The following is a 27,618-nucleotide window of genomic DNA, read 5'->3' as shown; positions in this document are numbered from 1 at the left end:
GAACTTTCTCTGTAGGCCAGACTGGCCTCAAACTCAAAGAGATCCACCTGTCTCTGCCTCTCAAGTGCTGGGATTAAAGGCATGTGCCACTATCATCCAGCAAATTTTAAAATTCTTACTGGAAATGTTGAACAAATCGAAATTTGTTCTAAAGAAAGGAGGGCTGGAAAGATGATGTATAGTGTGTAACAGTATTTGCTGCCAAATCTGATAATCTTTTTTTTTTTTTTTTTTTTTTTTTTGGTTTTTCGAGACAGGGTTTCTCTGTGGTTTTGGAGCCTGTCCTGGAACTAGCTCTTGTAGACCAGGCTGGTCTCGAACTCACAGAGATCCGCCTGCCTCTGCCTCCCGAGTGCTGGGATTAAAGGCGTGCGCCACCACCGCCCGGCTCAAATCTGATAATCTAAGCTTGATTCCTGGAACCACAGTGTAGAAGAAGAAAACATTCTTATGAGTTCTCTTTTGACTGCTATGCATGTGCACATGCACGCGCGCACACACACATTTAAAAAAAAAGTAGAGCAAAAACAGGAAGTGATGTACATCCCACATTTTTTGAGGCTAAAGCAGGCAGAAGTTTTGTGAGTTAAAGACCAGTCCAAAGTATACAGCAAGACCATGTCCCAAACAGACTTCCTCCACTTATGTATTCCTACCCTGCGTCCATGGTATCAACCTGTGACCAAAACAGCTTCTGTTCTCCCCATAAAATTGACCCATTATTCTCACTAAGATTCCATTATCAGACCACTGCATTCATAAATGATTGCTATCACACTTCCAGATGTTGAAAGCCTTTTCCAAAGGCAGAGGTCATTAAAGTACAGAGTTCTTGGGAAGACCCTCTGCGGAACATACTGGCTCTTTCTGCAGGTGAATGTGTCCTTTACTTGCTACTGACACAGTATTCTGTGTTGCTCGTTGTCTGGAATACCGTATCACCAGGAAAAATGCAAATGCTGACTTGGGAGTCTGGCTGGCTTGAAACTCAGCATTCTTGACCTCCAGGTAGTGCCCATGTCATAAATACCAGGGACTTACAGTGTCCATACTAACTGGAAAGGAAAGAACAGTCTTTTTTGTGTAAAACATTTATGTACAAGGAGCCCTATGAGTAAAGAATCCATAGTGAAGGGACTTGAGAAATGCCAAATATTGTACAAGACAGGGTTCCAGAGATAGTTAGTATAGTGTATTCCATGAAAATATGAAGATTTGAGTTTGAAAGCATGAAGACTTGAGTCTCGGGTACTCACATAAAGCTAGGAGATCAGAAACAGGTAGATCCTGGAGCTCACTGACCAGAATCAATGAACTCCAGGTCCAGTTTTCTGCAGTAAATAAGGTAGCAGGCTAGTGCTATACTGAGTGGATAAAGGTGCTTGCTGCTAATGCAAATAACCTGTGTTCAACCCCTGGGGCCTACAGAGTAGGAAAAAAAACCAATTCTTATAAGCTGTGCTCAGATCTAACCCCTCACTACCTCCACACTTTCACGACGTAAGGACAGAGTAGATAACTAAATAAAATTTAAAAAATAAGATGGAGAGAAATTAAGGTAGGAAGATTTGTGGACTCCTGGCTTCCACACATATGTGTACACATAAACACACTCATCCCTACACAAAAATATGTGAGGAAGATTTATAGTATTGCTGCACTACTGTAACAATTCATGTATTTGTCTGCATGCAGACTCTTGTGTGCATCACTCTCCACCTATTCCTGTGAGGCAGGATTGCTCCTTGATCTTGGGGTTGGTTTTTCAAGACAGGATTTCCTCTGTTTATTCTTTTTATTAAATTGATTTTATTGAGCTATATATTTTTCTCCGCTCCCCTTCCTATCTTCCCGTCCCCTTCTACCCTCTTCCGTGACCCCTACACTCCCAATTTACTAAGGAAATCTTGTCTTTTGCGTCTTCCTATTCAGACTCTTATATATCTCTTAGGGTGCTCTTTGTTGTCTAGGTTCTCTGGGGTTGTGGACTGTAGACTGGTTTTTCTTTGTTTTATGTCTAAAAGCCACTCACTATAGCCTTAGCTGTCCTGGAACTTGCTCTGTAGACCAGACTGGCCTCAAACTCATAAAGACCCGTCTGCCTCTTCCTTCCTGAGTGCTGGGATTAAAGGCACACACCCCCACCACCTTTAAATTTTTAGGCTAGGTTAGAAATCAGCAAGTCCCAGATGATCCTCCTGTTTGCGCCTTCCCACACTTAAAGCTGGGTTACAGGCAAAGGTTGGGCGGCCAGGTTGTTACATGAGTGTTGGCAACCAAACTCCTGTCCTTATGAGTGCAAAGTTAAGTGTTCTTAATCACCGAGGCATCTCTCCAATCCCTCTATTCTTATACTGTTCTGAAATTGTCAACCATGTCATGGTTCAGAAGTCAAAGCATTCCATGACTCCATCATCTCAAAATTCACATTGGAAAAATGAGAAACTAATGTATTTTTGTGAAAAAGGTGTGCTTAAAAAAATTTACTTATGGGGGCTGGAGAGATGGCTCGGCAGATAAGAGCACTGATTGTTCTTCCAGACGTCCTGAGTTCGGTTCCCAGCAACTACATGGTGGTGCACAGCCACCTGTGATGAGATCTGGCGCCAACTTCTGGCCTGCGGGAATGCGTGCAGGCAGAACATTGTATACACAATAAATAAAGAAATCTTAAAAAAATTATTAAAAAAAATTTGATGGATGTTGAATTTTGTCAAATGCTTTTTCAGCATCTAATGAAATGATCATATGGTTTTTTTCTTTCAGTTTATTTATATGCTGGATTACATTGATAGATTTTCGTATGTTGAACCAGCCCTGCATCTCAGGAATGAAGCCTACTTGATCATAATGGATAATTTTTCGGATGTGTTCTTGGATTCGATTTGCCAGTATTTTGTTGAGGATTTTTGCGTCGATATTCATGAGTGAGATTGGCCTGTAGTTCTCTTTCCTGGTTGAGTCTTTGAGTGGTTTTGGTATCAGAGTAATTGTGGCTTCATAAAAGGAATTTGGTAATGACCCTTCTGTTTCTATATTGTGGAATGCATTAAGGAGTATAGGTATTAGGTCTTCTTGGAAGTTCTGGTAGAATTCTGCATTGAAACCATCTGGTCCTGGGCTTTTTTTTGGTAGGGAGGTTTTTGATAACAGCTTCTAATTCTTCGCGACTTACAGGTCTGTTTAGATTGTTCACCTGGTCCTGGTTTAGTTTTGGTAAATGGTATTTATCTAAAAAAGCGTCCATTTCTTTTACATTTTCCAGTTTTGTGGCATACAGGCTTTTGTAGTAAGATCTAATGACTCTCTGAATTTCCTCTGTGTCTGTGGTTATGTCCCCCTTTTCATTTCTGATCTTATTAATTTGCGTGTTCTCTCTCTGTCGTTTGATTAGTTTGGATAGGGGTTTATCAATCTTGTTGATTTTCTCCAGGAACCAGCTTTTTGTTAAAAGTCTTGGAGAGATTAGGGATACAAGGGTCATACCTAAATACAATAAAAGCTATATACAGCAAGCCGACAGCTAACATCAAATTAAACGGAGAGAAACTCAAAGCCATCCCACTTAACTCAGGAACACGGCAAGGCTGTCCACTCTCGCCATACCTCTTCAATATAGTGCTTGAAGTTCTAGCAATAGCAATAAGACAACATAATGGGATCAAGGGGATTCGAATTGGAAAGGAAGAAGTTAAACTTTCGTTATTTGCAGATGATATGATAGTGTACATAAGCGACCCCCAAAACTCCACCAAAGAACTTATACAGCTGATAAACAGCTTTAGTAATGTGGCAGGATACAAGATCAACTCCAAAAAATCAGTCGCCCTCTTATACACAAAGGATATGGAAGCAGAGAGGGAAATCAGAGAAGCTTCACCATTCACGATAGCCACAAACAGCATAAAATATCTTGGGGTAAATCTAACCAAGGAAGTGAAAGATCTATTTGACAAGAACTTTAAGGCATTGAAGAAAGAAATCGAAGAGGATACCAAAAAATGGATGGACCTCCCTTGCTCTTGGATTGGGAGGATCAACATAGTAAAAATGGCAATTCTACCAAAGGCAATTTATAGATTCAATGCAATCCCCATCAAGATCCCATCAAAATTCTTCACAGATCTGGAGAAGACAATAATCAACTTTATATGGAAAAACAAAAAACCCAGGATAGCCAAAACAATCCTATACAATAAAGGATCTTCTGGAGGCATTACCATCCCTGACTTCAAACTCTATTACAGAGCTACAGTAATGAAAACAGTGTGGTACTGGCATAAAAACAGAGAAGTCGACCAATGGAATCGTATTGAAGACCCGGATTTTATCCCACAAACCTATGAACACCTCATTTTCGATAAAGGAGCTAAAAGTATACAATGGAAGAAAGAAAGCATCTTCAACAAATGGTGCTGGCACAACTGGATGTCAACCTGTAGAAGAATGAAAATAGACCCATATCTCTCACCGTGCACAAAACTCAAGTCCAAATGGATTAAAGACCTCAATATCAGCCCGAACACACTGAACCTGATAGAAGAGAAAGTGGGAAATACCCTACAACAGATGGGCACAGGAGATCGCTTCCTATGTATAACCCCAGAAGCACAGACATTAAGGGCAACATTGAATAAATGGGACCTACTTAAACTGAGAAGCTTCTGCAAAGCAAAGGACATGGTCACTAAGACACAAAGGCAACCTACTGACTGGGAGAAGATCTTCACCAACCCCGCAACAGACAAAGGTCTGATCTCCAAAATATATAGAGAACTCAAGAAACTAGACTTTAAAATGCTAATTAACCCAATTAAAAAATGGGGCACTGAACTGAACAGAGAATTCTCAACAGAAGAAGTTCAAATGGCCAAAAGACACTTAAGGTCGTGCTCAACTTCCTTAGCAATCAGGGAAATGCAAATCAAAACAACTTTGAGATATCATCTTACACCTGTCAGAATGGCTAAAGTCAAAAACACCAAGGATAACCTTTGCTGGAGAGGCTGTGGAGGAACGGGTACCCTCATCCATTGCTGGTGGGAATGCAATCTTGTGCAACCACTGTGGAAGTCAGTGTTTCGGTTTCTCAGGAAATTCGGGATCAACTTACCCCTGGACCCAGCAATACCACTCTTGGGAATATACCCAAGAGATGCTCTATCAAATGACAAAAGCATTTGTTCAACTATGTTCATAGCAGTACTATTTGTAATAGCCAGAACCTGGAAACAACCTAGATGCCCTTCAATGGAAGAATGGATGAAGAAAGTATGGAATATATACACGCTAGAGTACTACGCTGCGGTAAAAAACAATGACTTCTCGAATTTTGGATGCAAATGGATGGAAATAGAAAACACTATCCTGAGTGAGGTGTCCCAGACCCAAAAAGATGAATATGGGATGTACTCACTCATAATTGGTTTCTAGCCATAAATAAGGACCACGGAGTCTACAATAGGTGAACCTAAAGAAGCTAAGTAAGAAGGTGATCCCAAGGAAAAACATATAGTTATCCTCTTGGCTAAGGGAAGTAGACCAAATTTCCGGAGAGAAAATGGGATCTTGGGGGTGGGGTGGGATGGGGGTAAGGGGAGATGGGGAGAGAAAAGGTAGAAGGGAAGGAGGGGGGACCTGGGGAAACAGGAGAATTGGGATAAAGGAAAGGTGGATAGGGGAGCACGGAACCACAATTCTTAGTTAAGGGAGCCACTTTAGGGTGGGCAAGAGACTTGACCCTAGAGGGGCTCCCTAGTGCCCAAGATGAGGTTCCCAGTTAGTTCCTTGGGCAGCTGAGGATTGGGAACCTGAAATGACCCTATCCTAGAGCAATACTGACGAATATCTTGCATATCATCATAGAATCTTCATCTGGTGATGGATAGAGATAGAGACAGAGACCCACACAGGAGCACTGGACTGAGCTCCCAAGGTCCCAAGGAGGAGCAGAAGGAGGGAGAACATGAGCAAAGAATTCGGGACCACGAGGCGTGCATCCACCCACTGAGACAGTGGAGCTGATCTACGGGGAGCTCACCAAGGCCAGCTGGACTGTGACCGAAAAAGCATGGGATAAAACCGGACTCTCTGAACATGGCGAACAATGAGGGCTGATGAGACACCAAGGACAATGGCAGGGGGTTTTGATCCTACTTAATGTGCTGGCTTTGTGGGAGCCTAGCCAGTTTGGATGTTCACCTTCCTAGATATGGACGGAGGGGGGAGGACCTAGGACTTAACACAGGGCAGGGAACCCGGACTGCTCTGTGGACTGGAGAGGGAGGGGAAGAGGAGTGGGGGGAGGGGGAGAAGGGTGGGAGGAGGGGGAGAAGGGTGGGAGGAGGGGGAGAAGGATGGGAGGAGGGGAAGGGAAATGGGAGGCTGGGAGGAGGCGGAAACTTGTTTTTTGTTTATGTTTTTTTTTTCTTCTTTTCGCAATAAAAAAAAAATTGATGGAGGAAGATCATTGGTTAAATAAAGAAACTGCCTTGGCCCTGATAGGTTAAAATTTAGATAGGCGGAGTAAACAGAACAGAATGCTGGGAGGAAGAGGAAGTGAGCTCAGAAATGCAGCTCCTTTCAGAGGCAGACACGATGAAGCAAGCCGCCAGGTCAGACATGCTGAATCTTTCCCGGTAAGACCGGTTCTACACAGTTTATTAGAGATGGGTTGATGGGGATATCAGAATTAGCCAGTAAGGGCTAGAGTTAATGGGCCAAGCAGTGTTTAAATGAATACAATTTGTGTGTTGTTACTTCGGGGCATAAGCTAGCCAGGCAGCCGGGAGCTGGGGCGGCAGGGAAGCAGCCCGCAGCTCCCTCAACAAAAATTTACTTATGAACCCAGTCCTCCCAGTCTTTTTTTAATTTTATTCACTGGTGTTTTGCTTGCTGTATTGTATGTATGTCTGTATGTCAGAAGTCTTGGAACTGGAGTTACAGATAGGTGTGAGTTACCAGGTACTGAAACCCAGGTCCTGTGGAGAGCAGCCAGTGCTCTTAACCACTGAGCCATTTCTCTTGCCCCGCCCCAAAAGTTGTATATTTATAGTTATTGTTTGTTTGTTTTTTTTCCCCTGAGACAGGGTTTCATTCTTTAGCCTTGGCTGATTTCTAACCCACAGCTATCCTCAAGTCTCCCAATTGTTGTGACTGCAGTATTATGCTAGCATTCATCATGGAAACAGCGATTCTGAATATTGTTTTGATCTGAACTTTCCTTCAAGTGTGTGGCTATAAAACTCTTCTGGAGCCGGTTGGAGCTGGCGCATGCCTTTAATCCCAGCACTCGGGAGGCAGAGGCGTGAGAATCTCTGTGAGTTCAAGGCCAATCTGGTATACAAGTGGTAGTTCCAGGACAGGCTCCAAAGCTACAGAGAAATCCTGTCTCGAAAAGAAAAGAAAAGAAAAGACCCCCAACAAAACAAACACAAAAACAAAAAACCCTCTTCTGGAATAAATAGCAAGACCTTGATATCCAGGGAACCAGCTTGGGAAATGCTGGTTGAGCATCCTTCTCAAATGGCGTGTACTTTAATCAAGTCTCTCATGATGCTTGCAGCTCTGTAGCTAGCGCCACAGCTGCTCTCCCTCCTCCCTCCAGGGCTGGCTCTGTAGTCCTAATTAGCTGGGCGCGCGCGCGCGCGCACACACACACACACACAATGTGAGGAACAGACAGCCTAGCCCAAATATGGGAAAGAACAAGTAAATAAAGAACAGAACTCTACTGCAGAACCTGTTCCCAAGTCCTACAGGATCATGGCCATAAAACATTACAGGAAAATGATACTCAAAGGCTTTCTGCAGTAAGAGCAAGAAAGTGATAAAATAACATTACACCTTCCAGATGGAATTAGACCTTACAGACTGGGTAACTGAGACAGTCCAAGGTTACACAGCAAGGGAAGGACAGGGAGAGATTCAACAGCTCTCTCCTGCCTTTGGTGATTTGGCTCTCCACCTTGATCCTAGGTTTCCCAGATTAGGAAGCCTACAAAAGACAGCTTCTTACAGTTTGCTGTTGTCCCAGTGCTGCCAGATCTCAGAGACTATGTATGGCTGTCTATCTGATACACAGTCCCCATGAACATTCCTTAAGACCAGAGGACCTAGGAGAGACCCCAGTAAGTTCAGGAATATGGCACTGCACTTACTTCTGCAACATCAGCAAGAGACCTGGACACAAAAGAGTCCCTTGAATTTCCATCCAACAAGCTAGGGCCAAGCAAAGATGTGCCACTGTTGGCCCCAACAGCAGTAGTTGGTAGCATCTTCTTGCTCTTCTCTGGGGATATGAAGCTGGCTGCAAAGAGAAAGCTGAGTCAGACATAGGTGTCCAGCTAGCCCAGTCAGGCCCCTCTAGGTCTCTACATTCTTCACACTTGTTTCCAGGGTTACTGATGGCATCATTACGCTATAACAGGCTTTTGTCATCTCATGTTAGTGTACATTCATCCTAATCACTTCCTAAGGGTTCGGAGGCGCTATACTCTCCTGTATTGTATTCTCTGTGGCTAGACCCTGACTGATGGGCATTAAGTTTGATTCTAACTTCATGGATTGCAGATGATTTTGCTCATGTCTGAGACAGCAAAACCACTGAGTGAGGGGCTGGTTTCCTGTATTCCCCACCAGGCATAGTACCCATAACCAAGGATGATCAAGTTTGGAATTGTAAGGGTAGAAGCCTGGGTCCTGGCAACTATAAAGGCTAAGCTTAACCACCGATTCTCAATATATGCACTAAAGAAACAAGCAATAGTGAAAAGCAGGGAAAAAGAGATTCAATCACTGTGACACCACTGGGAAGAGAAACAAAATAAACATGATTCCATCCCCCAAACCTATATTTGAGGCACAGACAGGTTTGGGTTTAACAGGGGGTCAGAGGGATGACTGGTTAGCAATCTAGGCTGGGCCTAACCATTACTGACCCATCATTGCTTCAGCTTTAGCCTGCCCTACAAAGAGCTTTGATAAGTTATAAGAACTGAATGGAATCTTTCTCTGGGGGGGGGGGAGGGACACATTCTACAATACTCCATATGTGGTCAAGAATACTACAAGTCAGATACAACATCCACTTTAGGATATCTTACTGAATATATAAAGAAACTGAGAACATAAAGATAGTATGGTCTGTTTCTTTCTTTGTCTTTGTAAGAGCTCTGTAGGAAGGTTGAGCTAGTTGGACGGACAAGAGAAGGCACTGAAAACCAGATGAGTGACTTGAATATTCTGTGTACAGAGTCTATAACTGTGCCAACATTCAGTGAACTACACACTGAAAATCTGCATTTTCCTATATGTAATTTACACATTTAGAAAGTTAATTCAGAAATAAACAGTTGGAAAATGAGCAAAAGTGCTCTCAGAGGTGTGGCCTGACTCCAATCTTGGAAAGAAGATCCCTCCAGAAACACTCACCAAACAAGCTGCTGAGCGAGGAATCTGTGGAGTCACTGGGGTACCACTGTGGGTCATGAGTGGGAGACGCAATCCAGTTGGGCTGGGGGCTGCTGGATGGGGAGGGAAGACTCTTGGAACTGTCACTGCCATTTAGTTTTGCTGGAGAAAGAGGGACTCCGTCACCTGTCAACCAAAATCCAAGGTCAGCAATGCCTCCCTGAACCCAGAGCAAGGCAGCAGGGGGCAGAGGCTATGTATCACTGAACCCAGGATACCCAGGATGCACTGGGTCCACACTAAAGGAACAGCTGTCTTCAAGGCAACTTCATCAATAAGGGCACAATGCAAAACATAACAGGCAGGGTCAGGCCCTGTGCCCAGAGCTATGCACCAGCTCCATGGGAAACACATGCTCCTGATTCCATCCTGTGGGGTACAGAGTTCCCAGTCTACAACCGAGAAAAGCAAGGACTTAGACAAGGACCTACCAAGTCCATGGTTAAAAGGCTGAGAACGTATGTCTGTCTGAGCCCCGCAATCTGAGTCATGTCAGCAGGCAATAAGCAGTGGGTGCCACTACCACCAGGAACACCATCACAGAATGAGTGACTGTCTGTGCAGCTACTTCCTAAGCATCAGCTGCAAAACATGTGGGTTGCCTCCCAGAGATGCATAAATAGGAAACTGATCCCCAGGCTTCATAAAGCCTTCTAAACCATCCCATTCTCATCTCAAGGTTAGGAGCAACCCAACCAGACCACCAGTGGCTCAGCTTCCAGGTACTGCTCCTGCCAGAGCCAGGGAGGAACCTAGTAGTGGTAGATATTCAGTGCTAAAAACTGACAAATAACACTGGAACTTTACCAGGAAGTTTGGCAAATACTTAGGCAGATAACACTCAGGTCCCCTTTGCAAGTATGGTTGCCCTATCTTAGTAAGAACCTGGTTCTAAAAAGGTATACAAGGCCACCTGTACTTACCATACTGGCCAGAGCTGATGGCAATCTCAATGATGGAGTCACTGATCTGTGTGGCAGGTTCTCCCTGTGAGAGAACATCCTCAGGTGGGCCAGGTAGGGATATGTCCAGTAGTGCAGAAACATTGGGTGGGGAGAGCCGGGTGCTGGAGCTCTCTGATGAGGGTAAAGGTGTGGAAAGGCCATTCTGGAGATGAGTCTTGGGCAGCTCAGGTAAGGACAGAACAGATGATCCCTGCCAGGAAGGAGACAAATATTGTTCGGACACACGGTGCCCAGGAGCACTTGTCACGGTGAGTACAACCTTCATCTCTAGCTTGGCAGCTGCAACAAATGCAGGAGTCCCCCATTCTTCCAAAGGAGGAGCATACTCAAGAAATATACTTCTTTAGAAGAAAGTAAAACCAGGTTAGGCTGAGACTTTTTCCATTGGTGGCATCTAGGTGAAGAGTAATTAATGCTCAGAAAGCCACCAGCTGTCTGGGCAGTGGTGGCACATGTCTTTAATACCAGTACTCAGGAGGAGAGGCAAGTGGATCTCTGTGAGATCAAAGGCAGACTGGTCTACACATTAAGTTCCAGGACAGCCATAGATGCACAGCGAAACACCAAACCAAACTAAACCAAACCAAACCCTCCAACAGAGAAAGCCACCAGCCAATTATGTCCTGCTTCCCAGCCAAGAAAACCCAGTCCTTTTAGACATGGAGTTTAATGAAGGAAGCTGGAACCAGGAACAGCATGGTTCATTCATTCATGAGGAAATAGCAAGGAAGGACATCGATGATGCTGGTAATGGTCTGTGCACTCAGGGAGGACTGAAGCCCTCAAGTGTACTTTACCTGGAAACTGTCTGTGATTGGCTCCTGCTCTGGTCTTGGAACGCTGATAAATGGGTCACTAGTGCCCTGGAACAACAAGAAGACCGATGAGTGGTTCACACTGCTTGTTTGGCTGAGGATCAAAGAAAAACTCTTCTCAGACACCTCAGTCCTCCTACAGACAGAGGAGCAGAAATGGACTGTGTTCCAGGCTGGAAATAATGGAGAGTCACAAGAGCATTGCCTCTGCACTTACAATCTTTTATTGCTTTTTAAGAAGAAACTTAACAGCTCAGTAAGAGGCTGGTTACATATTTGCAGGTCCTACGGCTCCATGGGGTCTCCCCATGCATCTCCTTTCAAACAGGCAAAGAAATCAGAGCATTTGGAGACTCATGATTAAAAAAAAAAAAAAAAAAAAAAAAAAGTGGTCAAGAGTATATGAACTACTCTCCACCAAGATATAACAAGCACTTAGTACCACCTGACTAGGGTCCGCAGGCTGATATCAGCCTTTGAGTTGAAATGCAGAACTATCCCATCATGCAATGGATTCTTTAACATTAAAGAGCAAACATGTCTTTTCACTCCTCCCTCTCTGTGTTCCATGGTAGATGTTCAAACCTTGGCTTCTCTGGCTCAGGGTCTTCTCTAACACATCAGGCCTCCAAAGGTGCAACAGGGTCTGGTATGACAACAAGGCCAGCCCATGGCCTTGCCCCGGAAGCTATTGGTAATGCCAAACAGCACTTGCAAATGCACTCACCCTTACGGAAGTAACAGGCTCTCTGTTCTGGTGTGGTCCAGTGTCACCCTGCCCCGAGATGGCAGTGGTTACTTGTTCTGAAGTCAGTGGAGAGATGCCAGATGAACCATCAGTATCTAAAACTGGCAAGGGACTTCCAGGGATGATGCCAGCACTTTGAGCTGCTAAGTCGATGGCACCTGGCAACAGGAGTGATATATCAAACCTCTGTTCCATAACACTCCACTCCATGATGTATGCCCAGAGAGCTTGGGACAGCTTCTCCCTCCACCTCTCTTCAGTGAAGACCCAAGGGATTTGTAATACGCTTAGCAAAGCAGTAAGACATTATGCCTTGGAGAAGAAGAGAATATTACAAAGATGTATGACAAAAAAGGCAACTAAGGAACCTCACATAGTGGCTGTCAACTGTGTACATTTCAGACTTACTGGGCAGGTGACTAGTGGCCTGAGATGGGAGGACCTTGGGCACTATCGGTCGAGACAGAGCTGCTTTGGTCAGAGAAGACTGGATGGGCCGGAACCAGCCTCTCCCTGTAAGGGGAAAACAAATGTAGTCACATCAGCTGATTTGTTCATGTTCTACAATGCACAATGGGGTTATGGAGGGTTTCCTTCACAGACACAGCTAGGATCATATAAGTCACTCAAGACTCCAAACACTTGCTAACTTGGGGAATGAGAAGTATTATCACACAGGCTTTCAAGAAGGAGGTCTAGGTTCAGTTGCTAGCACTCACATGATGGTGCCCAATCACCCATTAACTTCAGTTTCAGAGACTCCAGCACCCTCTTCTGGCCTCCATGGGCACTAGATAAGCACATGCTGCCCATGCATACATGCAGAAAAAAGTCTATACCCATAAAATTAAAAAATAAAAGAAGACAACTCATGAAGGGACTAGAGAGGCTAGTAGTTAAGAGCACTTGCTGCTTTTGCAGAGGACCCAGGTTTGTTTCCTAGCACCCACCCAATGACTCAACCTCTGCTAACTGCAGGAGATCTGACATCTCTTCTGGCCTTCATGGGCTTTTGACACCCTTACAGGCACTTACACATACACATAAAAAATAAGTAAATCTAAGATTCATGGAGACATAGTTCAGAAATACATCAATTGCTCAGCTGTCTACAACTCTGGATTTGATCCCCAGAATCATAAGGAAAAAAAAGATTAGTCAAGATAAATCAACAAGCATGTATATTAACTGCAGAACCCACACTTTCTAAGGCTTACATTAAAGTACCAGGGCACCCACTGAGTTTAAAGATTATATAAAAATGTCATCATACATCCCAACAATACATTTATTTTGTAAGTGTTTGTCATGACTCTACAGGCAGAAAGTGAATACATTCCACTGAACTCAGAAGTGCTGCCAACAAAGACAACAGAGAACACCTCTAAAGAAGGTACACTCGCCAGGCAGTGATGGCACACACCTTTAACCCCAACACTTGGAAAGCAGAGGCAAGTGGATGTGAGTTTGAGGCCAGCCTGGTCTACTGACTTTCAAGACAGTTATGGCTACAGCTACAAAAAGAAACCCTGTCTCAGGGAGAAAAAAAAAGGTACAATCCACTCCAGCCACTGGCAGTGTTCTCGGCCACAATGGCAGTCAGGCCCAACACAGGGTACACTAAGTATATGCTCGTAGAATGAGCACAGGTATGCAAGAAATGTTACACCAATAACAATGCAACCCCACACCTATAGTCCACAGTGAGGCATATTCAGGGAAAGCTATCCCAGGAACGCCTGGTCTTACCAGCTATAGGAGAATTAGACAGGATGGAGAAGGAACACACATTGTGGGACTGGTTTTCAGAAGGTCTAGGGAGCAGCGTCCTCTGTTGAGAAAAAAATGCGCATAGTAAAGGTGGTAGGAAGACATCAATGTCAAAAAAGATGACTCTACAAAGACCTTTCCCGAGGAAAACTGAAGATCATCAGAAGGATTTAGTTCAAACCTAGAATGTTCTTAACTTATCTGGAAGGCAGATATGGGTATCTGTTAACAACCATGGGGTAGGTAGGCTGATAGGGCTCAATGCTGAGCATTTTGGTGGGCAGGATGGAGAAAGTTAAGGGACTGCTTGTATTGAGAGGCACTGAGAGTCAAGAGAAGATCATTTCCAGGTCTCAGGTCTCGTTCCTGCAGGTGAACAAAAGGTCCCGATGTACTTATAAGATGTTCAGCCAAGAAGAACCTGCGCTGACCACTGATGTTGCTAACCGTGTAACATTTACAAGATCTGTCAGTCACATTGGATCAGGACACAACTGAGTCTGGCATAGAGGTGATATTCTCTGTTTATATCTAAAGTACTCGGGTTGCCTTAAGACCCTGTCTCATGCATGATCTCCCAGGATGCTGGCAAACAGCAGAGACCAGAAAGAGCTGGGGATAATAGTGTCACCAACTTACTAACAACTCTGCATACTCTTGAGGCTCACCATACCTCATTCGAGAGGCTGAGAGGCAGTACTCAGTAAGTTTTTTCCATAAAGGAACAGTCAGAATGCTTTGGGGCTATTCTTGGCCCCGATCTTATTTATGGTAGGAAAGCAGTCACGGAGAGTTGTGGATGTAACTGACTATGGCTCTATGTAAATGAAGCTTTAATGATTTACAATAATATTAAGTGGAAAAGACCACATACTGTACAATCGCACCTGAGGACATACTCAGGATAGGGAAGTCCAAAGAGATAGGTGGGCTGGCAGTTGGGAATGAGACTTCTGAGTGATGAGAATATTCTATGAAATGACCAAGAGCTGGTAACACTCCACACCTACACTAAACCCTGTCTAAATGTGTACCTTAAATGAGTGAGTTTTATGATATATACATATGTGTGTGTATGTGTGTGTAAATAATAAAAACAGGATGGGGTTGGGGAGATGCTCAGGGAGTAAGCACTTGCCATGCATGTATGACACAGGAACTCAAATCCCCAGCACCCACATATCAGGAGGGCATGTTGACTCCGGATTGCAGGAAGCAGAGACAAGAGATCCCTTAAGCAAGCTGGCTAGCTAGACCAGCAGAATTTATGAGCCCTGACTGACTTCAAGTGAGAAGTCTTGACACTCGATATATAAGGTGGCAAGCCATTAATAGGCAGACATTTGCTATCAACCTCTGGCCTTCACATGCACAGACCTATACATTACACTGTGCCACTACACACTCATTCAGAAAACAAACAGACCGGGTTTATCATGGGGTTTAGTTTAATATTCAGATGCTGAATTTAGCAGCTACAGAACGTCTACCAACTCATGAAGTATTTTTCTAATTCTGGGACAAAGATTAAAGAACTGAAGTTAAATTGAGGACTAAGGGAGCATGAGCAAAAATTAAAAAGTTTAGAATGCATACATACCACCCATGCAATGCTCCTTTGTTTTGTAACATGGTCTTCCCTGTAGCCACTATGCTCAGCATACTTCTTATTTATAAATAAACTAATCTCAAGAAAGAAAAATATTTTCTTTAAAATTTTAAAATTATGTTCACTTATTTAGTGTGTAGACATATCATGACCTGAATGTAGAGGTCAGAAAACAACTTTTACAAGTTGGATTTTTTCTTCTAAAATGTGGGTTCTAAGGATGGAACTAGGATTGTAAGACTTAGTGGCAAGTACCTTTACCCACTAAGCCACCGCACCAGACCCAGAGAAAAAGATTCCTAAGAGACTAACAAAAGGAAACTGGTCTATTCATGTCTTCCAAAAACTACATCCATTCACAAATTCCTATGGCTACATTATCACAGCCTTACTTCCCTTATCTGTCATCTGTAAGTGCTGCTGTCTTCTTTCTTGAGTGCCTTGTACATCCTGTGTGCCATGGCTGGTGGATGGCACTTGTAGGCTGTCCTATCACTTATTACAGTTCTACAAATGCCCGCTTCTGCCAGCCCAACTCCCGCCTCCTGACTGTTTTAAACCCAAGCTCTAACAGCTCCTGGAGATACTCCAGATTGAACACTCGTGACCCGGAACCCTAGCCTGGTACATAAATCATTTTCAATGCTAATCCAAGTCTACCTTTATTTATATAGTACCAGTAAATTATTTGTTCATGGCTCTATTTTTTCTATTAATAGAAAAGACAAGGGCAAGAATTTTCTGTTTCACTCTGAAAACCAAAGATGTAAGAAAACAGCATCTCCTGGTAAGTTCATCAGCAGCTAGAGTATGGACCTGACAGACACAATGCAGATGCGTACGTAGACTCCATCAATGCTCCCTCACCTGGACCACCAGTGGCTTTCGTAAGTGCCGTTTGCGTAGTTTCTTGGGCTTTGGTGAGAAGAAGTCTGACTGTATCTAAGGGAGAAAGAACATGAGTCCTAAAACAGGCACTCTAACCACGAAGCAGACCACAGCCGCCCCCCTTGTGCTCCAGCACTCACGCTGATGGAGTCCAGGTGCTGCCTAAAAGTCAGTTCTGCCTCCTTACTGGGAGAGAAGAGCTTCCCATGTCGACTATTGGGTGGCAAAGTTGTTGGTACAGCAAAGAGGCCACCGTCTGAGTCACCGCTTCCTGTGCTGGAGGAACCAGCTACCAAGAGAGGCCTTGGGGGATTCCTTAAACCTGGAACAGAAGGGAGAATTATGAGCTGACACTTACATCCATCCCCTCCAGGGCAAAGGCAATCCACTAGGAAGTAAACCAGGAAAGAAAGCAGACAATTTTCAGCTGCCTATACTTTATCTAGTAAAGTCCTGCCTTGCTTCGATTCGTGACCCCACTTTACAGGGACTGTAGGCCTCTTGAATAAAAGCACATTATCACTGTTCTATGATCAAGAGAGAAAGGGCAGGACAACTAACCAAGACTTGAAAGCTACCGGACCTTGGGACATTCCTAGCTGACCAAAAGAAAGCGGACTCTCTGCAGAGATTAGTTAGCAACACACTCAGTGTCCATCTTGTCTTTATAGCAACTCAACTTGGTGTGGCTGCAGTAGAGCGAGAGTGTGGCTGTGTGCCTACGCAGCTATTTGTGTGACCCAGGTAATCAGAACAAGTAGGCTATAGCTACACACTATTGACACCTGGTTTTAAAATCTCTTATTTTGCAGAAAACAGCCCCAATGATAACAGGACAGAAAGTATTTATTGTATAATAACCCTGTTGAAATTCCATCACAGTAGTATTGCTACAAAGCACCTTCATGGTTCATGGCTTGGTATGGGTCACACATAGTACACATTTCTGGAAGTTCAGGACCCTGGGCCTTATAATCCTCAACCAGACAGAGAATGTTAGAGGACATTTATAATTTTACTGGAAGGCAAAAGAAGCAGTCATGAGCTGCTACCTGGCCTACTTCAAGACCAGGCCTTCATCTCAGGGATTAGCGGCTTGGGCTTTGCTGATGCAGCCCCTTAAAGCATAAGAAAGAGGAAGAGAAAACAAAAAACAAGCAACTGCAAGATCTGTCCTCCAAATTCACAGCCTTGAGGTCCACATTGGAAGGACTATCAGGCAAACAGTCTTCAGTGGAAAGGCTGCTCACAAAAAAGTCAAGAGACATTGTAAAGCCATCAATGTTCTTGAATGAAAACAGTATTATTAAAGAACTGTTAACCTGACAGGATACTATATTTGTCTGGCCAAAAGAATTACTGTTATTTTTGGCATACCAATGTAGTTTCCTTATAACAGAGGTAAAATAGTTTCAGTAGGTCAAAGCAAACAAAATTGATGCCCTGGGAAATAAATGGGGCAGCCATGCTTATCTTGGGGTTTTATGTACCCATTAAGAGAATTATTTTTTTTTCCTTAGGGTCTGGGGTGGTATCTCAGCAGCAAAGTGATTGCCTAACATGTATGATGCCCTGAGTTCCATCCTTAGTACCACAAAATAAACCAAAATTATTTCTCAGAAAATTTAAAGGTATACTAAGAAGCAGGTTACTTCATTTTTCATTTCGGATACAGCCACCATGCCCATTAATAGAAGACTGCTTTATTTGAATGTTTTGGAGGTAAAGAAAATTAAGTCACTACAGAATTAAGAACCAGTCTACCTTAATAGCTTTAAGCCACTCAGTAGATTATGAAGGTTTCTCATGCAAAACTTCCAATGTTACCAGACCAATCAAGACTATCCTATACTCTGCTTATCACATGAACTAGGTCCTTTATGACATTTCCCTGTGTTCATCATCCCCAATGGAAGTGATCCTCTGCCTCTGCTATGCCCACTAGACCATGGTTGGTAGACAACAGGATCATGTGTTCAGTTCAGATACAGTACCAACGACATCAGGATTCCCTGAAGCATACCTGGGGAACAAGGTGCAGAACCAGATGGGAAAGTCTTGCTGCTTCGGAGGGCAGATGGGTTTCGAGAGCAGCGGGGACTCCGAGAGTTGATGGTCACTACCTTCCCTGGGGGGGATGTGGACTGTTCCTCCTGGGTGGGCCTGACTGAGGCTGTTGATGCTGTGTTTGCTTCAAAAGCCTGGAAAGACACCAGGTTTGAGGTTCAAAGACTCAGCTCAAGAAAAATGGCTCTATCACAAACATCCTAAGGACATCCATTTCTATGGTGGCAAAAAACAAACTAAAACCCAACCCACTTTGGAACAGAATGCCCCAAAGTCACAATTTGCAAATTTAGCATATTACTTCATTATTTTTTTAAAGATTTACTTTTATTGTACATGAGTGCACACAGCTGTGGGTAGTATTCCTTACTAAAATGGTGTCTCGTCCTGTAGCCTAACTTGGCTGGCATGTATCTACTAAGTTGCCCAGGCTGACCTCAAACTTCTGGTTTAGAAGATCTGACTTGGTCTTCCAAGTGTTAGGACCACAAGCATTAACTACAACTGACTAATTCTAACTCTCCAGTGATTTGAAATCACTAAGCAAGGTGTGGACATACTTTAATCCCAGTACTCTGAGGCAAAGGCAGGCAGATCTATGGGAATTTGAGGCCAATATGATCTACAGAATGTGTTCCAAGCCAGACATCCTGGGCTGTATAGTGAAAAAACAAAACAAAACACATGACAAACTTTAGCAATTGGAAGGAAAAAGAGAGGGGGAAAGTTACAAATCCCCAGGGAGTGAGATGAATAGTTAAAGCAACTCACTGCTTTCCTCGGGAGATCCTAGCCTATCTCCAATGCCAAAATGTAGTGGACAGAACAGACAAGCAGCTCCACAGCAGAGAGGACAGGGACCAGCAGAACAGTTATGGTACAGGGAAGATGTACTGGTAAGTGACAAAGGTTTGTCTTTTTAAGAAGCCATGGCGAAAAGACTTCCTAAGACAATCATGTTAACTTCCTACTACTGTGAGCCCTAAGGAGGAAACAGATTCACTCCTGAAAACTGGTCATAGATGAAAAGCCTTTTGCCCAGCTCCCAACCTCATGAGTGTCCAGGCCCCTTTAAGGGATGGCTTCAGGGCCAGGGAGACAGCTCAGCAGACAAAGGCACTTGACTCACAAACCTGAGTTTATTTGATTCCCTAAAACCATGTAAACAGCTGGATGTGAAGGCACACATGTGTGATCCCCTACGAGACAGAATATAGGGGACAGAACAGACCAGAAGCTCACAGGATTACCAGATGGAGAAGTGAAGTGCAGTGACAGAAAAAAACAAGGGATTCTGTCTCAAAACAGGGAGGAAAACTGATTCCTGAAAAGCTGTCCTCTGACCTCCACGTGTGCCCCATGCATTTGAACACCCACATTTTCACATACAAACTGATAGCAGAAAAATAGATGGCTTCGAGTCCTAGGGCTTCACAAAGGCATTCCATCTCTTGTTGCTGTTCCTCTTCTGGTGGCCTCACCTCTTCAGAGAGACCTGGTTAGATGCCCAAATTCTGAACTCCTCCCAGAAGCAGCCACACTGTCTCACTAGGGTTACGTCACAACAGTTCCTCTACAGCTCTGCCCACGCCCATTGCCAACCTCTCCCTGCATCTTCTGACCTCTACATTCTGGGAATAGTAGTATTCCCACCACAGACTGAGCATTTCAGGTGACTCTGGCCGTTTCCTGAGTCTCAGGACTCTTGCTTGCCATAGCTCTGCCAGGCAGAAAAAGGGGAACAAAGAACAGATGACCTGTCTCTGACCTATGGTCTTGAGTTTCAACAGAGCCCATTAAGTCACTATGGGGGGTTCCTACCATTCATAACCTCTCCTCCCTCAATCCCTAGCAATATCTGTCCTTTCTGTTCTCCTTCATCACTACCGTCTGTTGTTTTGTTTTTAAGTCCAGCCTGGCCTCAAACTAAGTATTCCTTTCTGAGTTTCTACAACAGTGGGATGTATAGACAGACGATGTGTTCAGGCGTGTGCCTGAGCCCTGTAACCTTTTTTCTAACAAGGCCTCAGTGGTGTTGAGGCTGTCAGCCAGGAGCCTACTTGGGGGTCTCAGCAGTGATTCCGGTTCGTCACTTTCCATAATATTGTTCCAAACTGCCTCACTTACCTTCCAGTGGAAATCGAGACTAGAACCTCTCACTTTCCCACTGACTCAAAGGTCTGCCCTGGCCTCCTCTCCTTGAGAAGTAGACCATACCACCTATCTCCACAGAAAGCCATCTGTGTAGTCACAGCTTAATTCCATAACCGTGCTGCTGGGTCTATTTAGAGGTTAGGTCCATCATGCTGAATTGTAGACCTTCAACAGCCTTGGCATGGGGTATAGGACCTACAGTCCTGGTGACTATGTTACCTTTGGAATCCTGAGGAGTCATGCTTGACACACATGCTCACCTTAAACTACTCAGTGTCCTGGGCTAATCTAAATCACTCACCATCTTGGGGTGGACCTCAGTGGAGATGAGCCTCAAGAGGCAGTTCAGGAGGCGCTGCTGGTGGAGGGCTGAAGGCGGAGAGCGGGGTAGAGCAGTCTGACCCTGTGCTGTGGGCACCTGGCTCTCAGGGCCCAGCACAGCCAGCCAGTCATACTCTAGCTGCAGCTTGCTTGGCTTGCCCATCATGAGGTAGACTTCAGCCAGCGTGAGGCTCTCAGAGGTCTGCAAGTTCCAGCCCTCTTCACGCAGCTGTTGGGGCAGTTGGCTGGCAGGGACTTCCTTTGAAGGCCTGCCAACAGGCTGTCCTTGAGATAACAGAGGTTCTGAGGGGCTCCCTTTCTCCTGAGACTCTTCAGGAGATACATCTGCCAGCTCTTTAGTACAAATATCTGGCAGAAGCCTGGGCTCAAGTTGAGGATCAGTGCCAGTTTGACGGTCTGGGCCAGGGGGACCGTTGTCTGCAACCTCTCTGCTGCTGGGCATAAGTGCCTCTGGGGAAGCAACCATGCCAAGAAGAGGGTGCTCTCTCCCAGACTGTGTGTCTGTACAGCGGCACTGCTCCGGGATGATGAGATCCTGGCAAGACTTCAGGTATCGGGGAAAGGGGTCAAGGAGTGAGAGTTCATCTTCCAAGTCTGGGGGCTGGCCACATGAACATGGCAGGGCCCTAGATTCTTGAATGGGGCTCTCCCCACCCACAGCAAGGGCTGCTAGTGAGGTCTTCTCAAGCTGTGGGCCAGAGTCCTGGTGCCCATGAGGAGGCCTGTCAGGGGCATCTGAGCTGTTCATACTTGGAGCTGTCCCCTCTCCAGAAGCACTCTCAGGGGAACTCTCCCCTGAACTCTGTGAAGCATCTGCATTAGGAAGAAGCCGCCCCCCACCCTTGGCTTCAGCACTGCCCCTCTGGCACTTCACCTGGCCCCGGGCTATTCCCTGACCACTCTGGATGCCCAGGATCTGGGCTGGAGGCAGCGAGTGCGTGTCCTTGGTACCCTGCTTGCACCGGCCACCCTCTTGCCAGTGTACAGTGCAGAAGGCCTTGGAGTGTACCACACGGGCCACACCTGGCAGTGGTGTCAGCGTACAGTTCTCGCCTGGGAACAAGTGCAGTGCCACCTTCTCCTGGGTCTGTGCTGTGCTCGAGCCCTGCAGCTGCCTCTCCTCAAGTGTCTTCCGCTGGGCACACTGTCAAGGAGCAACTCCAAACAACTACACTGTGATCAGGGTCCTCTTCAGTGGAGAGCTATGGATTTCAGACTAGGGCCATCTTTCCTAGCAGCCCCACGTACCCCTTGATATTCCTGAGGCTCACCTAGGAACTTTTCTCAGGCTACTACCAGACTGAGCTGGTCCAGGTGTTCAGTGTATTCAGGAAACTCACACCTGATGAGACACTATTCCTGAAAACAGGTAGGGTTAGCAACCTACCAAGGACACAAAGGAGGCTGTGATGAGTGTACATCATCCCACCCAAACTACTGATGGAGTGACTTTGGCAACGTCTCACAGAACAGATAGTTGGCCACTCAAAACATGGAGAGGTGGCTGGGACTGAATACACTCAGGGCAAGTTGGTCAAAGGCAGGATTTACACATAACCCAAGAGTGTTGGACTCGCATGGGGACCCGTAGCAATGACAGGAATTAGGGATCACAAGACCTCATTCCCAAGCAGGAATAGCTGGCAGGTTTGGAGGGTCTGCTTCAACTGGAAAAAGATACAATTCGTACTTCATGGAGTGCCCACTTCTGCTTCAAGAACTCAATGAGGCTAGAGACTTTTCGATGTAGCTCCACAATCATCCTACGAAACAAAAAACAAGGTTAGAGTAGGAAAGTCAGTCTTGGAATTAGCTCTAATGACTGCCTGTACCAAAACCACATGATAGGTAAGTAGGTACTGGAAAGGTAAGATCTACAAGGTCTTCAGCTCCTATTCTTAAATATAAATTCTGTTTGTTGAAATCACTATAGATTCACATAAAGCTGTAAAAAACACAGAGAGGTCTAAGAACCCTTTCCAATTTGAGTGCTTGGCTAGTGTGTGAGCACTGAAACCATCAGTGCTCGTTGCCTTCAAGAGTGGAGGTATGTAGTTACCCCTAATTTGCCCTAAGAAAATAAAACACACACATTGATGAGATGAAGCACTGATATGTGCTATAAAGCAGATGAGCCTCAGAACAGTAAGCCATTGAGAGATGCCAGATAGAGCAGATTCCTGTGGTTACAGTAACATTAATGTCCAGAAGAAGCAAATCCACAAGAATAAAAAGCAGTTCGAAGAGAGACGAGCGCTGGAGAAAGTAATGGCTAACAGGCACATGGGATGAAGAAAACATTCTGGAAGTCAACTGAGATAAAGGTTGTACAACACGGTGAACATACCAAGTGCCACTTAACTATAAACATTCAAGTGGTGAAGAGCTCATTCAATGTTGTATGAATTTTACTTCAACTAAACAAACTGTAAACAGGAAATGGACCAAAGGTATGGCAGTGCTTTGTTAATTAGCCACAAATCTTCAGGGAATCAGAGATAAGGAAATATATGAGTTTTACAGGTAAGATGAAGATTCTGCAGGCACTCACAATCATATTTTCTTACTTGGACAAAGAACTTTGCCTGGTAGAATTACAATTCAGGATCTCAAAACTACCCTCCAACTCAGAGCATTCTCATGACATCGTCACCTCCATACCTTGTCCTCATATGATGTCAGGGCACTGTGCAAAAGCTATTTCTCTAGGATACCCTGAGTGAAACTGAAACACCAAACCCTCACGTGCTGCCTGTCATGGGGCCCTTCCTCACGCTAAATGTCACCTGAGACGTGGGTTCTGGGCCAGGCTCTGTACTCGTGCCCAGGCGTGGTTGTTCCGTGGTTGTAGCTCTACAGGAACTTTCAGAGGTAAGCGCACTGGCTTCTGGTCCTCTTCATCACTTAGACCTGAAGAAAGGAGACCATGAAAGTCCAATGCAGACAAACCTCAAGGTAGAAAACAAAACACTTTGCCAGAATATCACAGAGAAATGAGAACTTGAACAAAGGAGAACAGAGGAACCCTAGCAAGGGTCAAACTCAACATGGTGGACTGTGTAGTTACAAAGGCAGAACTATGGGTAGGCTACCAAGTGGTCTCCTCAGAGTATTAACCCAATGTCAGAAAGTTGCCGTGGATTCTTAGTAGACACATGGAAGTCACTTTAAGAACAGTCTACTCACAGGAGAAGGTTAGACAGAGTAAGTCAAAAAGTACAATAGCTTGCCCATCAAAACATCCATAGAAGCTTCAACACATGCCATCCCTTCCCCTGCCACCTACCGTCTGGATCGCAGAGTTTCTTCAGGGCCCGACACATGGGTGCCTTGATCCGCAGATTTCTCCCTTTATAACGTACTGTGGTGGCGCTGGGAATAGAATTTGAAGCAATACTGAGGACTTTGTGAGTGTGGTAAGCAGGAAGACCTGATAAGCACCCATTCCTATGCTGTCGATCACATCAGATAGTAGGCATCTGCTACTTTCCTGAACAAGGGACACATGGTGCTCCAAGCATGACTACTGAACGTCACACACAGCCAGGCTCACTGTTGAGGAGCTTCTCTGCTCACCCCATCTCCAAGCATTCCTCCTCCTTAGAGCCGTATAACAGAAACTCCAGAGCCACTTCTATATGTCTTCCACATGACCCGCCCACCCACCTTTACACGACTTCTTGTGAACTACTCATGACCAATTTGCCACAGCAGTGTAATCCCATCCCCCTGCGATCCATACAGCAGAGTAAGGTGTCAGAGCCCAAACTCAAGTCCTTAGGCCAGCCAAGGTCTGTCTGTTGGAGCTGCAGTAGATTAGCAATTATATACATTATTGAAATTCTGTTTTGCTACTGATACAAAGGTGAAAGCTCCTTCAAAAACAAAACAAGAACCGGGCAGTGGTGGCACACACCTTTAATCCCAGCACTCGGGAGGCAGAGGCAGGCGGATCTCTGTGAGTTCGAGGCCAGCCTGGTCTATAAGAGCTAGTACCAGGACAGGCTCCAAAGCTACAGAGAAACCCTGTCTCGAAAAAAAAAAAAAAAGAAAAACAAACAAAGCCCACAGGTGGAAAACTTTCAAAGCACTAAGTATAGGTAGCTGGTTTTCAGACAGGGATTGAACAGTATGAACATGACCAAAGGCCAAGAATGATCAGTTTGGCTCCTGAGTTTCCACTGCTTTGAATTTAAAAAGAACAAATGATGCACTTTGGATCCAGATTAAAGCAGACCCAGGTTGAAGAAAAGGCTCTGGTCAACCACCTAAAGGTAAAGAAAGGAATGCATGTTTGGGTTTTACAACATGTTCAAACTATCACTTTATGTCTTTTTGCTTTCACCTACTTTTATTGTTGTTAGCCAGGGTCTCACTGTGTAGCTCTGGCTGTCCTTGAACTCAGAGATCTGCTTGCCTCTGCCTCCTGCTGGGATTAAATACCTGTGTGGGAAACCCGCCCCCCACTTTTTTTACTGACCTATTCTCAGCTGTAAGCATGCTAGTTATGAGAGCAGCTTCTATCCTCACTATTTAGTTTCTAAGATGTATGTAGGAAAGTGACACGGTAATTAATATACACGAGATGATTCTAAAGATGTGGAAGAGATGATACACTCATACTAGTACAGATTCATATTCGTATCTAAGTGTTTATTCATGTAAATTTCCTAAGGAAAGTTTTAATTGTGAGGAAGGAGATGGGCTTATTTATTTATTTATTTTTAGACAGGGTTTCTCAGTGTAGCCCTTGCTGTCCTGGAACTCACTCGGTAGACCAGGCTGGCCTCAAACTGACAAGAGATCCACCTGCCTCTGCCTCCCAAGTGCTATGAATAAAAGTGTGTGCCATCACTGCCTAGCTGATTTTACATGTTCACACTATCTTAAAAAGATGTATTCTAGCTGGGCAGTGATGGTGCATGCTTTTAATGCCAGCACTCAGGAGGCAGAGGCAGGTGAATCTGTGAGTTCAAGGCCAGCCTGGTCTTCAAAGTGAATTCCAGGACAGTTAGACTGTTACACAAAGAAATCCTGTCTTGAAAAACAAACAAAAATGTATTCATTCAGAATGTACTTATACTATATTTGTATAATTTAAAAAATGTTGTTCTAATATAATGCTGCTTAAATCAGAGATAAGAATCTAAACTATAATGTTAAGCAGAACAAGCACAAGAAAGGTTCTGTTGATATGATACTTGATTAAAAGAGCAACTCAAGGGGGCCAGAGAGATGGCTCAGCAATTAAGAGCACTGGCTGCTCTTCCAGAGGACCTGGGTTCAATTCCCAGCACCCGCATGGGTGCTCACAACTGTCTATAACTCCAGTTCTAGGGGATCCGACACCTCCACACAGAGTATATACAGGTAAAACACCAGTGCATATTAAATAATTTTTTTTTTAAAAAAAGAGCAACTCAAATGTATACATGTAAAGCAGGAGACACTAGGGCTAAAGTCAGGGGGAAAGCGCTGTACCACAGACCTCGTAAGAACAAAGTGTGTCCTGAAAAGGAATACGGCTCACGTTTTAGCATTATGAAGTCTCAGAACCCTGCATAGTGGTTTCAAGTTGGCTCCAAACATGGTAAAGCTTTCAGCAAGTACTCATAAGACAATTCAAACAGTGAGGTCTCTCTCATATGGCAGGTGGGCACAATCACTCAACACAGAAAACTTAATAATTCCTCATGATATGGCAGCTACAATATCATCCATTCATCCTTCCCATGCACATCTATTTACTTATCCAAGCTATCTACTTACCTACCCACCATACACTAACCCATGCTACCCACTCATAAATGTATCTACCGACTCATCTGCCCGTGCTTTCTCTCACTCATCTGTATTCCATCTATTAATCTAGCAGTACATACATGTTCATTCTTCCATCTGTCTACCCCCTATTGGCACATTCATCCATCTACCCATCTATCTGCCTTTCATTCATTCATTTATCTGTGTAAACATTTATCTATCCCTCTACCAGCAATTCTTCTATCTACTCATTCATTTACTCAACTGTCCTCTTAAATATCTTTTCATCAATTCTAACTATCCCCCTACCTATCACCTCATCTGTCATATGCACCCCATATGCACCCATCCACCCAAGGAACAAACTACCTCCATATGCTAGACACCAAAATGCAGAGCTAAGAATAAGAAAGCCTGACTAATGGGACAAGAAGAGTCCAAGAAGAAGGCTGCCACCCCTTACCCACTTTCTATTTGGGTAATTGGATAATTCATAGAGAATAAGTCTCTAAACAACCACACATTCAAGTAACTCAAAATTACTGAACTACCTTACAGCAGATGAAACACACTGATGAAAAGTGATACAGCACTAACAGTGATGCTGGAGTAGGGACACAGAGGGGAACCAGAAAGAATATTCTTTGTTTTTTTTTTTTTGGAGCCTGTCCTGGAACTAGCTCTTGTAGACCAGGCTGGTCTCGAACTCACAGAGATCCGCCTGCCTCTGCCTCCCGAGTGCTGGGATTAAAGGCGTGCGCCACCACCGCCCGGCACTTTGGTTTTTTTTAATTTATTTATTATATTATGTGTATAGTATTCCTTCCACGTGTGCCTGCAAGCCAGAAGGGGGCACCAGGTCTCATTATAGATGGTTGTAAGCCACCATGTGGTTGCTGGGAATTGAACTCAGGACCTCTGGAAGAGCAGTCAGTGCTCTTAACCTCTGAGCCATCTCTCCAGCCCCCAGAAAGAATATTCTAAAGAGAGTAATAAAACATGAAGGCGTCAAGTTTTCAGCAACTT

The 27,618-nt window shown here is 44.5% G+C and overlaps 1 protein-coding gene across 3 annotated transcripts in view; it reads right to left on the bottom strand.

Moving 5' to 3' along the window:
• The window catches only part of Cramp1 (cramped chromatin regulator homolog 1), a 65,250-nt gene that overhangs the window by 4,228 nt on the left and 33,404 nt on the right, over window positions 1–27,618 (bottom strand). For 2 of the 3 annotated variants that reach the window (XM_041676214.1, XM_041676215.1), the window contains exons 7-20: window positions 24,116–24,201; window positions 23,616–23,739; window positions 22,511–22,592; window positions 20,789–21,964; window positions 18,290–18,467; window positions 16,407–16,588; window positions 16,246–16,320; window positions 13,749–13,830; window positions 12,408–12,512; window positions 11,979–12,157; window positions 11,234–11,299; window positions 10,395–10,626; window positions 9,433–9,597; window positions 8,160–8,308 (exon numbers count right to left, since the gene is read on the bottom strand). In XM_041676214.1, coding sequence (XP_041532148.1) covers window positions 8,160–8,308; window positions 9,433–9,597; window positions 10,395–10,626; window positions 11,234–11,299; window positions 11,979–12,157; window positions 12,408–12,512; window positions 13,749–13,830; window positions 16,246–16,320; window positions 16,407–16,588; window positions 18,290–18,467; window positions 20,789–21,964; window positions 22,511–22,592; window positions 23,616–23,739; window positions 24,116–24,201 — 2,881 coding nt within the window. The remainder of the gene's footprint in view (window positions 1–8,159; window positions 8,309–9,432; window positions 9,598–10,394; window positions 10,627–11,233; window positions 11,300–11,978; window positions 12,158–12,407; window positions 12,513–13,748; window positions 13,831–16,245; window positions 16,321–16,406; window positions 16,589–18,289; window positions 18,468–20,788; window positions 21,965–22,510; window positions 22,593–23,615; window positions 23,740–24,115; window positions 24,202–27,618) is intronic. The other variant, XM_041676216.1, reaches the window with a different exon arrangement.

Source organism: Microtus oregoni, unplaced genomic scaffold (assembly GCF_018167655.1).
Source record: "Microtus oregoni isolate MIOR12 unplaced genomic scaffold, Mior012 000027F_ref0000203, whole genome shotgun sequence".
In the NCBI taxonomy this organism is placed as follows: domain Eukaryota; kingdom Metazoa; phylum Chordata; class Mammalia; order Rodentia; family Cricetidae; genus Microtus; species Microtus oregoni.
This window is presented reverse-complemented; position numbering and strand designations above follow the sequence as displayed.